At 43.8% G+C, this 18,328-nt stretch overlaps 1 protein-coding gene across 1 annotated transcript in view; it reads right to left on the bottom strand.

Annotated features, from left to right (window-relative positions):
* Positions 1-18,328, bottom strand: part of LOC125303128 (laminin subunit alpha-3-like) — a gene marked incomplete in the record, with an annotated part of 79,626 nt that overhangs the window by 749 nt on the left and 60,549 nt on the right. The window contains 34 exon segments of the mRNA XM_048256695.1: positions 147-312; positions 1,607-1,762; positions 1,943-2,123; positions 2,297-2,427; positions 6,000-6,132; positions 6,311-6,439; positions 6,721-6,863; positions 6,974-7,114; positions 7,233-7,350; positions 7,557-7,703; positions 7,812-7,918; positions 8,152-8,302; positions 8,493-8,617; positions 8,853-9,015; positions 9,165-9,313; positions 9,489-9,686; positions 9,883-10,034; positions 10,152-10,322; positions 10,436-10,499; positions 10,501-10,553; positions 10,768-10,867; positions 10,982-11,123; positions 11,691-11,845; positions 12,292-12,408; positions 12,512-12,708; positions 12,961-13,128; positions 13,289-13,400; positions 13,557-13,667; positions 14,553-14,704; positions 14,812-14,862; positions 15,028-15,128; positions 15,223-15,303; positions 15,419-15,537; positions 16,583-16,696. Of these exon segments, the coding sequence (XP_048112652.1) occupies positions 147-312; positions 1,607-1,762; positions 1,943-2,123; positions 2,297-2,427; positions 6,000-6,132; positions 6,311-6,439; positions 6,721-6,863; positions 6,974-7,114; positions 7,233-7,350; positions 7,557-7,703; positions 7,812-7,918; positions 8,152-8,302; positions 8,493-8,617; positions 8,853-9,015; positions 9,165-9,313; positions 9,489-9,686; positions 9,883-10,034; positions 10,152-10,322; positions 10,436-10,499; positions 10,501-10,553; positions 10,768-10,867; positions 10,982-11,123; positions 11,691-11,845; positions 12,292-12,408; positions 12,512-12,708; positions 12,961-13,128; positions 13,289-13,400; positions 13,557-13,667; positions 14,553-14,704; positions 14,812-14,862; positions 15,028-15,128; positions 15,223-15,303; positions 15,419-15,537; positions 16,583-16,696 (4,498 nt within the window).

The following is an 18,328-nucleotide window of genomic DNA, read 5'->3' on the forward strand; positions in this document are numbered from 1 at the left end:
GAAGGACTCATCTGCAGAAACACAAAAACAGAAATGATGAAGAATTATCACTCAGATCATCAAAATGTCGATCCAGAGTTATGTACGACTGCAACTGTACAAAGACTTAGTCATAGACTTAGTGATTTAGTCATGGGTTAACTCACCAATGATAACATATCCCCCATTCCCTGAGAAATAACTCCCACTTTCTGTCTGTCCGTCAAAGCAGGGGCCTACGCCATGATTGGTGGTCGGCTCTCCCACTGGCAAACCATTCATCTTAAAATTGCGAATACAGCCAACCACACCCTCCTTGGGGAGATTCTTCCACTAAAAACAACAACAAACATTTTTCAAAACACTCCCAAAGGACTGAAAAGAAGAAGAGAAAACAGTTGAAGGACTACTAACTAACAGTTGAAACTAGACTGCATTTCCGGCGGGAACTGCGAAAGTGTGCTTGCCCTGGTCCGGTCAGCAACGTGAGCGGACAGTGGCATCCGCTATGCTGAACCTGGCTTGATCCAGGCATTGTAACAGTGCCTTTCAATGTTGGAGCAGTGGCAATATCTCAAAAGCTCTAGGAGGTGAAAAGGTGAATGGTGTGAGTTACCAAATACCCGTGGGTGGTTTGCCAAATGATGGAAACTTTTGGAATATTTCTTTTTTTTTTTTTTGCCTATGCACCCTCACACTGGAGTCCCCAGTTCATATACAAAATTTGGTATCGATATGTGACAGTGTTCCTGAGATATGGACGACTTCCTGTTTGAACTTCCGCCCGATTTCGTTTGGCTGTGACGGGCAAACGCTTTCGAAAAATCAAAAATCCTTCCGCTAACATTTGTGAGGCTTGGTCCAAGGATAATGTACGTCAAGTTTCGTGGCGTTCGGACCAAATTTGTGACCTGTGAAAATTTAGTTTAAGCTTTCTGTTCAATCCAATATGGCGGATGAACGGCACGCCCACCTGACGTCATCTTCGCGACCAACTTACACCGGTACTGACCGGACGTTTTAAAGTTGGAACGGTGTCTGTCTCAAAGGGCCTAGGCGCTAGGGCTGACAAAAAATTAGGTCTTATATACACATGCATTCTCGGGAAAAATAATAATAAAACTTAAGAAGAACAATAAGTGTGCTGCTTTGCAAGCACACTTAATAAACATTTGAAAGATTAGTACTTCAACATTTACAGTACAGACAGCTGTTCCACTAAGGCCTTCATCCACGATTGTATCATTCAGTTACTAATTACACTGCAGCCTGGAAAAATCCAAACTCATTCATGAAGTGAAAAGAGTCTGGTGACTCGATTGGGAAACACTTGCATCTTGCAGCCTTACCAATCACATTGATCAGACATTCCTAATTACTTCCTACTTCACCTAGACTTTACAAACTGACAATAAACAGTATCAACAGTCAGGAAACAATGTGGGTCTACCTTTGCTGTAAATACATTTCTGCATTTTTCCAACTGCATTTTTGGATGTTTGCAGGTTAGGGAAACGGTTATGAACTATGGTGTTCCAGACTAGATCTCCCTGAAAGAAGATCTAGGTGGGTGGGGCCAGTCTACAGAACGTAAGCATCAGCCTCTTTATTATGCGGACATAATCACCTTTAGGTCTTCGTGTAAAGATGGCGGGGCACTGCCCAGGTAGAGTGGGGACATCAGCTGTATGTCGGAGCTCTCCACATGGGTCAGCACGCCATCCTGGGCCCTGATCCCATCCACCAGCAAACGGAACCGCTTCTTCTCCAAGCTGAAGATCACCTGCGGTAGTCAGGTCAGTCAGAGTTGGTATTCATAGAGTGGCCATCACATAATGCCAATATCATATGCATCACAGAGAACATACTATACAGCGACAAGCATTTAAGAAATATGGGCTAAATGGAGGCTGTTCTTATTTTGTAGCAGGTTTTGCTGGTCGTCCATGCTGGGTTTGCTTACAGTGTGCCACTTTCCGTCGTTGTACCTCTCCCTGTTAAAAATCTCCCTTTTGCGACGGACAGACAGGCGGATCCTTCCCTTGGACATGTAGAGAGCCAGATGACCATTCTCCAGATCAGAACCAACGTAGAACAACAAGCCCTCTGCTGACGTGGTTCTCACATCGACAGAGAAATGGGGTCTAGAGAGAAGAGAGAAATAAAGTGTGAAGAGTATAGAGAGCACACTCAGAATAAGGTCACTGTTGTTTTGGTCACTGGGATGAAATATACCTTTGAACTGTGCATTCAAATGGAAAGGCAAGTACAGCCACCGTGCTGCTAAAGTGTGATTAGATGCTCAATGCCCACTCACTTGTTTTGGAGGTCCTGTTTGGAGACTTTGTATGTAAGGCCACTGGCGGCACCCCCCAAGTAATACGCGTGCTTCACTTGTGTTGGTAAGGAGCACCCAGAAACAAAGTCATCCTCCTCCTTGTTGTTGTCCTAAAACATAGAAACACTCCATTAAAGAAAAGACAACACCACACGTTTAAATTCGTTGCACATGCTTTTATCTGCAATTGAAAAGCACATTAGAGACATTAGTACATCTGCAACTTGAGCACTGCCAAATCCAGAGATACAACTCAATGACTAGCACTCTAGGCTGAGCTGCAAAAACCATAAAAGGAATCATTATGAGCAATCTGACATACTCTGTGTTTAACCACTATCATCATGTATAGAGTGCAGGGCAGTCAGTGGAGTTTGTTGTTTCTCTGCATACAGGACGCTGGATCTAAAAGTAAATGCTGTACTTTGGCATGAGGGCAAGACCTTACATCTGATAAGCTTACACCATGCTCTTACACACAGGTTTGGGCTTGTAGACTGGGAGTGTTCTATGAACGTAAGTACTGATATGAAAGAACAAACAAATTCCTTGCATATTTTCAGCATCGTTGATAATGATGATGTAATTGAGGTTTGTGTTGAGGCAGAATTAACTTGTGATTGAGGACCTAAACTAGGATGACAAGACATTACTCTGAGAAAATGGAATGGGTTTTAACTCATGCAGTGATGTGTTTCATGTATTATGGAATAAAATCTTTGTCAAGTGGCTACCTGATACTGAATGCAAGTTCACCATTTATATCATTTGTGATGGTATGGGTTAGCTTGGGTGAACCCTTGTAACACCCACGCCAACCCTGGGTGAACCCAGACATATCTGTGGGCGCATTTGAATTTGAATATAGTACAAACACTACTGATGGGTTCCTGGGTTTTTGAGGATTCAGAAATGGGAATGGGAAGGTGGCCAGATGGATCTATGAGCATTAAATGTGTCCACAGATTTGTTCAGGTTCATCTTTTTAAGAAGATATTGCTTCCGTTTGGAAAATACTGTCACTGCCAAGTAACTGCTGAGAGAATTCTACCACTATGTCTGAATTCAAAGGTATGTGGAGTCTACTATGCAGCTATACTGTAGTGCCTGTCGGACAAAACAGATGGTTGAGGTGACCGGCATTTCAGTCATCAACTCCTATTAGCTTATATCGCACATTTCTACCGTGAGCTTATTGTGACATGAATAATTAATTTGTCTTCCATCAGAAACCATCAAATAGTGATGATTAAATCTTACTTCCACAGAGAAACTATTGATGGGGGGTGTGAATTGATTGACATACAACCCTAAATCAGAAAAGATTGTGTAAAATGCAAATAAAATCTGCATATCTCGTGAACTCATATTTAGCTGCAAAAAGGACACAGACAACATATCAAATGTTGAAAATAACAAATTTCACTATTTCATGGAGAATATATGTTAATTTTGAATTTGATACCAGCAACACGTTTAAAAAATAAAGTTGGGGCGGGGGCAACAAAATGCTGAAAAAGTTGTGTAATGATAAAGAAAACAAAAGGAAATGTTTCACAACTAATTAGGATAACTGGCAACATGATGGGTATGAAAAAGAGCATGCCAGAGAGGCAGAGTCTCTTAGAAGAAAAGATGCAGGGGTATTCATCACTCTGTCTAAACCTGTGTGGACAAATTATAAAAAATAAAATAAAAAAATAATTGTGAAGTATTTGGGGAGTTCATTATCTACAGCAGTGTTTATCAAAGTGTGGTCCGGGGACCACTGGTGGTCCGCAAGCTATCCCAAGTGGTCCGCAAGCAGACGTGGTAAAATATAATAGATGAGTTGTTTGCAATATTGAACCAACTATGTAAATCCAAACAGTTAAGTAAGCAATGCAAGTTTAAATAATATGAATCCTCTGACACAATAAGTAAGGTGCAAAGACAATAAGCAAGGTGGTGAGTAGGCCTATTGTGTAATGTACTGTTGAAGTGGGTCTACTTTTTTTTATTGATTAAGTGGTCCTTGGTCTGAACAAGTTTAAGAAACACTGATTTACAGTACATAATATCATTAAAATATTCACAGAATCCAGAGAAATCTTTTCTAACAAGGGACAGAGCTGAAACACAATATTGGATGGCTGTGGTCTTTTGGACCTCAGATGGCACTATATTAAAACCAGACCTGTTTCTATAAAGACCACCGTCTTATCTGGGCCTGATCTTCTTTAAAATGGACTAAGGTAAAGTGGAAAAAGGTCCTGTGGTTAAACCAGAATTTTGTTAAATGAAGAGGTGAAGCATGTTGCCGTCATCAAATTCAAAAAGAACACATATTTTAATAGTCAAAAGGTTCAATTTCAACTTTTGATATGTTGTCTTTGTTAAATTTGCTAAATATGGGCTTACAAAACTTGTACATCATCACATTCTGTTTTTATTTGCATTTTACACAACATACCAATTTGTTCTGATTTGGGGTTGTAGAAACATTATTAATAAAGGATTATTTTAATATGTGGATATGCATGTGTGATAATGTGCGGATTGTGCGCATACACACACAAATATGAAGTCACAAAAGTAAACACAGGCACCTGAGTACATCTTTTCATAGCACACACAGATGCATACACATGGAACACACATCATGCAAGGTAGATTTGTACAGTCTTGTGCGTTTAGTTCGGTAATCAACACTGATGGTTTTGATTTTGGCATGGGTGAGTGAAAAAGAAAATGTCAGAATGATCAAAATATCTAAATCAATCTTGGAGTGCAGATAACCAACCCAGAGTCTAGTGACTGTTAATTCATCTGGGTAGCTCTGATTGATTTGTGCCCGTTTACTTCTTTATCAAAGTATATCTTCACATAGGATGGGAAGACAATGAGAATATTCAATGAAGTGTTTCCTAAATATAGGAAGAGAGATTATAAAGAGTTAGAGCTCATAAAAGTAGGAGGCTGAGCAATGCTTGGGAGTATGGGTGAATAAGCGGTTTATTATTGTGTACTTAGTGGGTGAGGATGTCTTTTTTTACTGTAGAAAGCATTTGATGTAATAAGATAGATAGAACAGGTTAATTTCAAATGTGTGGATAGAGCCTCATGACGACATATCTAGCCTGAGAACTGGCCAAGCATGAATCCACAAAGGAAATGGGTAAAATGTTAGTAAACTCAAAGAGAAATTTGACAACTAAGAATGCAAACATCAAGGAGGATGGAGAAGAAAAAATCACAGGGTAGTTGAAATGAGTCAGAGAGTTTATTTGTTTAAAGGAGGGGGATGCAAACATCACATTAGTCCACTCTCCTCCTGTCTCTTCACCTCTGGAAATCAAGCAGTACAACATGGTGTGAATAATCATCAGCAGAGTCAGAGCAGGGACAGCACAGAGTTGCATGCTATTCTTCCTTCAAAAGCTGATCCTTTAGTTCAGTTCTGTTAATGTTATGAATGATCAGCTAGAGATTCATCTTATAATATCAAATGCCCACTGACCAGGGCAACCACAAATGACACCTAATGGGCTTCACTCTACATAGGTTACATTTCCATTTTTAATTCAGAATAGACAAAAAAGAATCCTGGGAAAATCTAAGTTTATGCAGTGACTGACCATCCATGCTAGGGAAAGTATAAAAAACCCCTTCAACTAGAGTATGAGGGAAAGGCAGGTGGCACCTTTCTTGAGAAGCTGTGGTTGAGGCTGGCCAGCATGTTCTCCGGTGGTCTCTCAGCAGTACACTCGTCCAGAAACACTTCCCCTGTTGTGGAGAATTCACTCAAGTCTTCTGGGCGGTACAGATAGTCTGACCTATAAGAGAGAGAGAGAGAGAGACAGTGTGAGTACAGCTGTAGCTTATGGTTAACGTTCTCTGAAAAGATGATTTAATGAGAAATCTTTCATCAAGACGGTTGATTTCAGCAGTCCCTAAATCTTGCTTCAGTGCTACAAAACAACTACTGCAATAGACAATAAGAAGAGTACTGACCTTCTTGTGTAGAGGTTGGAGAGGCAGCCCTTGAAGGCGCCCAGGATGACGTTTTCGGAGCTGCTGGTAAGGCTTGGTGTCTCTGTGTGTGGCTCCCCACTGTCATTCTCATCAATTAGTAACTCGATTCTGATAATGACAGAGAATATTAGCTTCCATCATTGACCAAGAAGAGTAAATCATTGTATAATGTCCAATTCATTTTCAATAATACCTAATAATACTAACAATAATGTTAATAATAATAATAATACCTAATAGTCTATATGGTTATGGACACACACTGCAGGTATTTTGTGCATTTTGTAACATGGAGTTACTCTCAAGCATCTTAGGTATGTGATGTCAAAGACCTAAGATGGAGGACACTAAGCATGCAGCCTACTAAAGTCAGAGTTTCCCCAACATACCCTGTGTCCCGCTTCCTAGCGGTCACATAATGCCATTGTCCATCCTGGTACTGCTTTTTGGACTTGATTGCTTGTTTGATTGTCTGGCCCACAAATTTCATCACAACATGGCCATTGACCATGGTCAGTTCTAGGCCTGTTTCCTGGTGAAACCAAATGACACAGTTAACACTGTTGCAGACAGGAACGTCTGTGCATAATCATGGAGGACAAGGAGGGTGAAGGACCAAAGATGTCCAAATGTCGTACTGACCTGCTCAGTCTTTGTGAGGAGGAGGCCATCGGCCTCGGTGCTTCGGAAGCCCAGTGACACCACAATGTTGCCGTCCAGACTGAATTTGTCAAGGGCTTTTTCCAGGGTGCCTCCTGCCTTGCACTCGGCCTTACGGGACGCCTGCGGAAGAAAGTTAAGATATAATGGGCTACACTCGTGTCCGGTTCATAGTGCAATTTGTTAAAAAATCTGAATGGTGGTAGGAGGTGTGACCATCTTCTGAGCATCAGACCCTTACCAGGAAGTCCTCAGGGCAGCCCTTGCTGACGCCCACTTTCTCAACTAGATCCGCGTGTCCTCCATTGACCTTCACCGTCTTCACACAGGCCTTCAGGGGCTGCACACGAATATTGAATCTGAAAAACAGAAACCGGCAGGCGCATCAGTACCTTACCTACTTCGTAGTCCTCATGAAGTATAATAAATATGCAAGTGGGAATATCACATTTAAAATATGAAAACATGTTCCTGCTCTTGGCCAATGCCAAACTATAGCTGCTTGATGGAGAAGACAGTGGGCATCAAAGGATGGTGTAGGCCTTCTGCTTTTTATTTCACCTACCTGTCTCGCAGTCCGTCAGGCACACCTCCAATGTAGAAATCCTTGAAGTCTTCAGGAACATTGGTGGCAGTCACCACAATACTACTACCATGAATGACCCTAAGGCTCTTGTCCGAATTAGTGAGTCTAATCAATACATCCTGATTCTATGGAGAAAAATATAAATTATGGTCATCCTGGGTCACTGGACACCACATCATGTGAATAGCAAGTGTATCCAATCAGCTGCATTACACTACTGTGCATTTCTCTTACCAAGGGAGTGTGTTTTTCTCACTCTTGATTGGTGATAGGTCTTGACCGTTCACTTGACCATTCACCACAAAGTGACCCTTCTCCAAACTGATGGTGTAGTAAGAGTCCTAACAGAATATATATATAAAAAAAGACAGACCGGTCAAGGCCACAGAGAGACTTGCAAGAGCAGAGGTTGTCCACCAGAGCTCTTATAAAAGTGATTCTTTAGCCACATCTTTTTATTAACTTTAGTAAAAAGTATCTGGAGATTAATTAATTAATCCCATCCCATCGGTCTCGTTGTTTGACAGGGGGCTAATCGAACTCCCCGATGAAGGAAAAGCAGACCGGGGCTCACCTCATTGCCAATGTACATCACAATGCCATTCTCAGAGCGGGTGGTGATGAACTGGTTGAATCGGAGTGTTGTTGAGCTCAGGTAACGGCTCGCGTCCACCTTCGCATAGCCAGTGCCCTCAAAGAAGTCGGTGCTCACGGATGGCACATACCTGCAGGAATGAATTGAGTCAAAAAGATCCAAAACAAAATTCTAATTTGGGTTTCATTTGTGTTCAGTCACGCCGGGCATGTCAGTGTATCACATTGTGATCTGATTATGTAATATTTTGTTTTTAATGCTTTGAGAATGTGCTGATCTAACACTACACTACTATCTTGCATCACTGTTGTAGTCCTTACCGTTTACAGGGTGTGTCCTCAATATTGACTGCCTTTTGGAAGTTGTAGAGGCTAACGAATCTCTCATTGAAAGTGGAGAGTTCGATACAGCCCTTATATTTTGGGTAATTGAGTGAAGCCGGGGGCTGAAGAGGGGGAAAGAACAGTTGCCTTAGATTTTGCTCTCAAGTTTATAAAATTCAAATCTATAAAATTCCTTGAGACAGACATATACATAAAATTGAAGATGACTACATCAGATGTCATTCAAATTAGGAGGAGGGAAGAAAGGAAGGGGGGACGGAAGGAGGGGAAAGAAAGAAAGAAAGAAAGAAAGAAAGAAAGAAAGGTGTGTGAGACGTATGCCTGAGCAGGACTTACAGTGAAGGAGTCGGGGTAACCCCCCACATAGAAGACCACATCTTTGGGATCAATGTTCAGGAGGTTTTTGGCATGTTCTCCTTGTTTGTAAGCCGATGCAGCAGCAAGCGGGTTGTTGGAGGTGAACGCCTTTGTAATGATCACTTCAGCATCCTGGTAAATTCTAGGCAAAACATAGAAACATGTCAAGAACTGATGGTTGAACTGTGCAATGGCATTTGATTACTGTGCACTGAAACTAGAACAACAGTTTGTAGAAACCGCTCATGCATATTTTTATTTACAGAGTTACAAAACTGAGTGTCATTTTACCTGAACAAATCCACCTTGTCGAACATTGCTTGCTCGGATGCCGAACCAGTGATAGTATCTGACTCGACCTCATACTCCACCCCATTTAGTTTGTAGACCGTATACAGGATATTACTCCTCAAAGCCATCCCAATGTAGTCGCCAGATGCCTGAAGGAGGAAGAGCACAACAATGTTGTTTTTAGACACTCGTTGGACCTCATGGACACACAAGCCTACAAGATCTGTTTGATGCCCTCTTACCCTCCCTTTCTGATGGCTCACGGATACAATAGCAATGATAAAATCAGGGCCAGGAGAAGACAATAAAACACAACAAACTCACATCTTTCTTCCCCAGGTAGAGCACAAACAGATTCCCGTTGTCGGTATCTAACTGTCTGCGTCTGCGTTTCCCATCTCCTCTCCTCTCAGGTCTCTGCAGGTACAAGGAGAGGGATGTGTAGGCCTTCAGGTCGTCCATGTTCTTGGGGGCACGCAGCTCCACATGGCTGTCTCCCCTGAACTTCATGGGGACGGTAACCTGCCGTGGGGAATGAGAGTAGCATCAGGAACAGCACTTCTGGGCTTCAATCTGACATAACAATCCTCCACTTCTTCAGTCCGTGCATCAGTCTATCCATGCCGTCATCCATCCCTCTACTCTATCATTTACTCATTCAATCTGTAATCCATCTATCAATCCAAGTTTTCAGGAGCTTCCAGTCTCACAGCCTTACCCTGTTGGCAGCGTCACGGGCCTGTTCAATGAGTTCTTTGATCCTCTTGATGTTCTCCGACACATTGGTGACGGGGCCTGCCTGCGTGCTGAGCTCCTCGATCTGATTGATCTTATCCAGTAGAGATGGAATGGTGCTGCTCAGGTTCTTCACTGTGAAATCAATCATCACATATTAACAAAACAAAAACCCAGCTTTTCCCAGCTACGTAAAAAAAAAAGAGTGTGAGCAGAGAATCTGCCACCAACTAAGACTGCTCCCTCACACACCTGAGTTGTCCACTTCATTGAGCACGCTGTCCAGGTTGGAGTCTCCAGGGCCGACGTTGATCTTCTCTACCTCTTTCTTAATGTCGTCCAGCCTGCCCATGGCATTGGTGGCCGTGTCACTGGCAACTGCTGCAGCTTTCTTGGCCTCATCAATCATGTTGGCAATATCGTCTGCATAGAGAGGAGGGGATTAGCGGCCATGCCACAGCCATGCCTGGTCCCTCACCATCCACACTCATTGTGCTCACAAAACTGATGAGTCAGGGTGACACTTCATACACTACCTCTCTGAATGCCTCTCAGGTCATCTTGGGCTTTTTGAAGGTCGTTCTCCAGTGACTGTTTTTTTCTTGTTTGCATCTTCCAAACGCTTCTTCTGGTCAGCGAGGTCAGAGGCAGCCTCTGAGGAGGAAAACAAACCAGCAAAAATACATTTCAGATAAATAATGTAATATGGAAGAAAATGTAATAACATATAGCAATATCGCTACAAGGAATACAACACATTATCCTGCAAACCTTACAATGGCAGGATAGTAAAACAAGATAAGACATCTGAATTACTGGCCATAAAGCACACCCCTCTTAATTAATATCTGAATGTGCTACTACATACGTTTGAGATCTTTCTCTGCATCGGAGGCAGAGGTCACAAGCTTGGTGCCTTTGTCCTTTAGGTCCTTGGCTTTCTGGACCAGATCCTTCTGGTTCACATCCTACAAAAATCAGAGATAGGAGGACATGGTCAGTCACCCTGGCAGTAGAGTGTGGGCAGCGGCCCGTCAGGTGTATTGATTGATATGGGATCTAGAGCTGGACGAGCTCCATACCTGGGAGGCCTTGTCCGCGGCCTCTTTGGCCTCGTTGGCAGCCTTCTCGGCGGCCTTGATGGCGTCGACGATGCTCTTGTAAGCGTCGATGGCGGCCAAGGCGTTGCGCACATCGTCGCTGCCACGCGAGTCGTTGACCGCCCTGCAGGGTGGAGAGAGCAGAGTTCCGTCAGATGATCTCCAGGCACAGAAGTGCGCAGTGCAAAGTCTTAACAGTTATTAATTGAGCAAGGGATACACAAATACTACCCTCCCGTTCTACAAGGATGGATGTGTAAAATACAATTGCAACGGTGTTGACCTAACTCCTGACTGACTTAAAAAGCTCTCTCTGCTCTCTCCTGCAGTGCTCGGTCACTCCAGGGCCTGCATTTCCTCTTGAGCAGAGAGCATGTGATGTACAACACGTAAACACATGCCTTACAACTCTAAGAAGAGTGCAGGAGAGGACAGAGCAAACAAATATGGCCGAATGTACAAAAGGCATGTGCTACTCGCTGAAACAGGCAGTGGTTACACATAAGACAAAATATGTGCCATGGAACAAAGACGTGGCTTGAACACACAACTATGTACTGCTTAATCTATACAATCACTGTTACATAGAAGCATATGGGCCTTCAGTGAAGGCATATGGGCTCATTATGATAAATGAGAGCATAACAGGGCACTGCTGAATAGCTGACAGATAGCCAGAAAGAAATAGTACTTCTCCAGCTGATTGGCGAGGTCGCTCAGCTTCTGGGCATGCTCCTCTGCCTGCTTCACAATGGCCTCTTTGGCAGCTGCCTTGGAGATCTCGTTGACTCTTTTGGTCAGGTCGTTCTTGGCCCCGTCAACCTGAGCAGCCAGTCTCTCGTACTCCTGTCAGGACACAGACCAGAACCACTGGGGTGTCAGAATGCAGTGAGGGTGGGGTAGGGTGGGGTGGCTGGTTGGGGAAAAAGCCACACATCTCCTTGCTGGTACATGGAGAGCTGATAACTATCACTAAAGTCAGCAGCAAGTTTCAGCCTGACAACTGACAACTGACTGGTCTCAGCAGGGGTGTGTGTGTGTGTGTGTGTGTTTGTGTCAGGTACCACCACAGCTTTGCCTGTCAGCAAGTCCGCTATGCATTCAGGAATGTAAAACCGAAGATGGGTGTGGTGACACAATGCTGTGGGTTTGCTGTTATATGGAGAAATAGCCTTGGAAATCCACAGTTGGTATTTTGGCAGTAAACAGATTACTGTCATGGGATCATTCCGCATATGGAGTGGTTTATGATATGTGATATGAAGCATTGTACTACTGCAAGATAGGAATACCTGTTTGCTGTCATCCAGGGTTGATAGCAGCTCTCCTGTATCCTTCAGTTGCTCTTTAGCCATGGCTATTTGTCCTGCAACATTATCCCTCTCCTTCTCCAAGTCTTTGATGCGGTTCTGGTTGTAAATCAATCACACATTCCATTTCATCAAATCACAAATTAAAAATATTGAGTATAAGATTTAATAATGTGGGTGATAATAGAATATATGTAATTACCAGAAGATCTTGCATAGCCTGGGAGTTCAGATTGTTCTGGTTGTTGGCTTTTTCTACCAAGCTTTTGGCCTGGGTGAGCGCTTCTTCCAGGTCTTTGAGTCTGTCCTCAAAGTCTTTCAGGAGCCCCTCAACCCTCGTTGCTGCTTCCTTGTTCTGATCACACTGACGTGTCACATTGTTTTGGATGTGCTCCAAAACTGTGGTCACAAAATAAAATGTTCATTTAAAAGCAAGTCTAAATTCAACATGTCACACAAGCATTGCAGTCCAGATTTTTAATTTATCAAACATACTTCCATGAGGAGGACCTAACCAAAAACCAAAAAACTAAGAAATAATAAATGATAACCGATATCATTTTAATGTGTGTGTGTGTGTGTGTGTGTGTGTGTGTGTGTGTGTGTGTGTGTGTGTGTGTGTGTGTGTGTGTGTGTTGATTGGAATCTCACATTTGTGGGCCAGCTCCTTCTCTTTCTCCGCTGCATCTTTCTGGTCATTCAGGTTGCGGCCCTCCATCTCTCGCACTAGACGCTCGGCCTCCTCCAGCAACTTGGTCAGCTGGTTTGGGGCCACGGAGTCTCCGTTGGCGCTGGCATCCTGCAGCTGCTTCAGCAAGTCTGACCGCACAGCAGGAGGGGAGGACAGAGACAAGACAGTAAGTCATACACCACAACAACCATCTGATGAAGTTGCTTTATTGTCCTTCTATTTTACCAGAAAGTAGATAACTGAAAACAACCACCACAAAATGACAACAACAACAAAAATGCAACCTACCCTGAATCTTCTTAAACATGTTTTGGGCTTGGGTGTTCAGGTTTTGTGCTCTCTGGTTAGTGTCCTCAACACCATCCAAGGCCTGGTCAACATCCTTCTTCTTCTCTTCAGCCTGCACATTGTCATCAACATTAACAGAGCCCTTATACATAGTGCCTTTTCCCATGCACCACAACTGGCTCATGGTACTCATTAGCAATCAATCATCACCCAAGTGGCGATGCATGCTCTTTAGATTTAACCATCAACTTAGATTTAGATAACTTGCCTGCTTCTTCAGCAGGTTGATGTCATCTTTGAGGGTCTCAGTGTCCAGCTCCAGGTCAGTCACTTTGGACTTCTGACGGTCTACAGTGGAGGTGAAGGTGTTCACAACAATCTAGAAAAGAAAGTGTTTAATGACATTTGTTAGCTTGACGAGCACGGGCATCATCTCATACAAAGACATGAGACCATCAAGCTTATGCAAGTTCAAGAACAACACAAAAAGTGAAATACAAGTGCAATATGTGTAACATCAATAAACTGAGCATTAAATCCATGTCTATAGCGCTCCATGGCAAAGTGCCACTCCACATGTGTTTTTGCAAACAGCAGTTAATAATCCTTAGGGGTTTGGCAATATTTTAACTTAACGCAATTGATGAGGTGTGCACCCACAGAATGTTCTAGATCGCTATCTGAATGAAGCTCATCACATTCTTCTGAGATTGTTAAACCACACAGACAATCACAGATGAACAACATGTTGTACACAAAACACCGTTGCTGGTGTGATCAGTGTCAAGTTACCACAGATTAAATCAGTACAGGAGCTTGTGGTAAGAAAAATGGGTGGAGATCATTTTAAAAAAATAACCTCAAAATGTCTCTTGGTAAAGTTGCGAAATTCCAAATGTGGCAGACTCATTTAAAACACCAACGATGTGGTAGAATGAGTCTCACCACATCTTTGGCACCATGTATGTGTGGTGTTTAAGTTAGTCTGTATGTGTTTTCCAACCTAACAAGGCTCAGAGACAAGGGGAGAAGAGCTGGGACTGCACTATAGACATCCTCCAAAAACACTAACTCACCTTGGTGTGAAGCACAGACAGAGATGAGGCTGAGTCTGACAGACAGGAGAGAGGGCAGAAACACACACACACACACACACACACAGACCCTCGGCAAAGAGGAGAGGCCAGAGGGATGAGGTGAAGGGAGACCAAAAGAGAAGGAGAGGAGAAGAGAGGGAGCAAGACCAAGAGGAGCACTGGTGTACCTTAGCAGCAGTGATGGCCTCCTCTAGCTTCCTCAGACGCTCCTGGGAGGAGCTGCTGGCGTTGGCCTTCTCCAGCTGAGACTTGATTCGTGCCAACTCATCATCCAGCTTCTCCAAATCGCCTAGTAATGTCTGCGCACAGTTGTCACACTCTGGAAATACAATCATAAAGATAATAAAATAAATGTCACACTTTGACTACTCTGGCCTCATATTTCTACTCTCAATTCACTGTGAGAGGACACAAACAGACACTCACCTTGACACTGCTCATCGGTATTGGTGTCTTTGGGAAAGGTGTCCTTGCAAACTAAAAACACAAGAGACAAAAAGCTTAAAAAGTGATTCTGGTATTCCTATCTGGCACAGATCTATTGCTGTTCCTCAAAAGTGTGTGCATCATATGGGCCTACTGGACACCTTGTAGACCCACACTGCACATGACCAAATCTCACTACACTGCCAGTCCACTCACCTCCAGTCTTGGAGTCACAGTGTCCAGGGTTTCCGTTGCAGTTGCAAGGACGGCAGCTGCCTCTATAAGCCATGGGATCGCCATAGTAACCAGGAGCACAGCTGTTCAAAGGCCAGGGAGAATTAGGAGTTTAAACATATTATGAGAAGATGGTGAGACATTGTACATGCTTGGTGGGTTAGATTGGATACACACCTCTGACATCTTTCTCCTGTGTAACCAGGCTTGCAGATACACTGCATTCTTCCCGAGACTTCTCTGCAGCCCGTAGCAAAACTGCATATATGAGAAAAGAAACACTCCCTGGTTTATTATGATAACAGACTGTAAACTAAGCCAGCACAGGCTGGTGCGTACAGAACTTTAAGGATGCTCTGTTTTTGTCACTCACCTGTTGGAGTCGATGGTGAGTGGGCAGGGGCACAGCCGACAGCTCCTCTGGGCAGGGTTGCCATAGTAACCCTCATGACAACGCTCACAGTGGTCCCCAGCAGCATTATGTTGACAGTTCTGGGTAGAGACAACAGACTTCAATGAGTACAAATACTTAACTGAGTAAATGCTCTCAGACAAATCACAGCACTTCACGTAACACCCACCCTAGTGTTTACAGGATGGCTTACACTGCAGTAGAGTATGTTTCATTATATGAGATGAGCTGTTGATCTTCAGCAAGACTAGGGTGTGTGCTAGAGATTCGTGTCCACAACCTTGACTGATGTGGTCATCTGTCTCCTAACCAACCACTAATGTGACTTATTATATAACCAAATCCAGCCCATGTGGACCTGTATGGAGGTTCTCCTAAGAGCTGAAGAAGCGCTCCTGTCTGAGCAGCTCTCCCTGTGCTCTCCTCCACACCCAACTCTCAGGTGTCTGCTGCCTGTGGCTGATGGGCCGTCTCTTCACGGGAGATTGGCTCTCACTGAAAGCATTCTGTGTCCACACGTGTTCACATCTTTGTGTGTGTGGGACCCCAAATGCTTGTGCTCTCTCGTGTGTGACCATGCCTGTCAGCTCAGCTCCAGGGCCCAGAGGACCAGCACAGGCCCCATCATGAGCCGCACTTACGCAACGCCGCAGACACATACACACACAGACACACACACACAGCTACCGCAGACCCTTCGGCAGACTACATAGGCTCCGACACACCACCATTTTGTGCCGCTGGCATCTCACTACACTGTGTGAGTCTGTGTGAGAAGAGCCCGTTTCAGCTTGATGGCTGCATTTCCATGTATGAGATGATGCCCATGCTGGTCAAGCTAACAATGTTTTATGCTTTGATGTCTATGATTGATGCTTCGATATTTAATTGAGAAGGTCTGTAATTCTTGTGTTTGTCTTTAAATGGCTGAATCGCATGTACATGTAATGTAATGGGTTAATGACAGGCTAGCGTTCACAAACATGCCCCTTGGCAGTGCCTGCTGTGGAGACCAGACACTGACTCAAGCGCTGTGTGGCTAACCAGTGTGGGAGTGGTAGGGTGTGTATGAATGGGTGTGAATGTTAGTGTGTGTGTGTGTGTGTGTGTGCGTGTGTGTCTTACCAGGCATCTTCCTGTTCCCTCCTCACACTCGTCTGATAGGCCGTTACAGGAGCAGGGCACACACCTGCCTGGGAGCTGTGCACTTCTGTCTCTATAGAAACCACGGGCACATTTCTGACAAACAGAGACGTAGAGAAAGACGGCCATTATTCTTGTTGAACAGGACAGCACATGGAGTCAGTCAATTACATTAACAATGACAAAAGAGAGACATTTACAAGAAACAAACACTGACAATTACTCAAACGCATTGCATAAGCACACACAAACGTGTGCATGCATGCACATGTGAGCCATAACTTTCAACACACAATACATCTCTACAACGCATACCTGCCCAGTCAAAATAATTAAATATGTATGTATCCTAGGGTGAAAGATAAGGGTATAGGAGATTTCAAAGTGCTTCTTAAAAGACAAAAAGTGGACATCCATTTTGGTCCCCGAGACATTTCCAGGACAAAACAAATATCTGAGGAGCAACAAAACTGTCAAGAAATAACTCCATTTTACCTGAAGTGCGGTGCTTGCATCCCTGTCTCCCACTGAAGGGTAAATAACTTTTTGTGAATCCTGATCATTAAGTGATGGGTATTGAACTCTTTGTGAATCCCGGTCGTTGGGTGATGGGTACTGGACCTGTTGAGTCCCGTGGTCATTGGGTGATGGGTAGCGCACCTGCTGCCCTCTGTGGTGGTATGGCAACTGGTGTACAAGTCGTTGCGATTCTCTGTCAGTCACAGACGGGTAGTGTGGCCGCTGTTCCCCCGGATGGCGCGGTATCCGTCTGGATGATCCGGAGGGTCTGGGTCCTGCCAAGCACAACTCCAGCAGGGCCAGAACGATGAGGGCCCTCATCATAGTCCTCTTCCATTGGTTTGTCTCCATGCGTGTGTATAACATTCCTCAAGTGTAGTCGGAGTGAAAATAACTCCCCACCACACGGGCAGCGCTCTCTTAAAGGCAGAGAGGCCATGCCACGCCCTCTTCGGCACACACCCATACCTGAGACAGTGAGTAACGCTCACTCACACACACACACTCACCCATTTCAGGAATGGATGTACACACATACATTCACAGTCACTCTAGTTTGCGTAGAAGGTGAAAAATTCCCCTCCAACACATACATGGTTGTGTGCTAATATTCACACACACACAGAGTTTATTAAAAAAGATGAAGCTAGTACAACCCCAATCAGGGATAAAGGGCATAAAACTCATTGAGATAAGAGCCCTGCTTTGCCAGGTCTTCCAGTCTCAGCATGAATAGGTGGGGTCTCTATTGACTTGAAGTGTACTGTATGTAAACGTTAAGCACACATTTTTGGAGTCCTTTTGTCTAGGTATGTGTATTTGAGGACATTTATATATTTATTTGTGTCAAGTCAAGTAAGGTTTATTGATATAGCACATTTCATACACAGAGGTCATTCAATGTGCTTTACATAAACAGAAAATGCAAAAATGCGTGTGTGTACAACTGTACAACTGATCCATGTGTCAGTTAATTTGTTTGGGTCAGTAGATGTTGTATATTATACATTCAGACTTTGCTATCGGAGTACTCACACCTGAATCACACAACACAAACACACACAGGCACACGCATATCCACTCAAAACAGCAGGGTGGGACTGCCACTCCCAAAAAGACACACACACACACACACACAGTCTGCATGAGGTTTGTGAGTAACTCGGTCTTGTCTCAGATGCCACGCCTAACCTATGTGTCAGGGCATTG

Source organism: Alosa alosa, chromosome 1 (genome assembly GCF_017589495.1).
Source record: "Alosa alosa isolate M-15738 ecotype Scorff River chromosome 1, AALO_Geno_1.1, whole genome shotgun sequence".
Lineage (NCBI taxonomy): Eukaryota > Metazoa > Chordata > Actinopteri > Clupeiformes > Clupeidae > Alosa > Alosa alosa.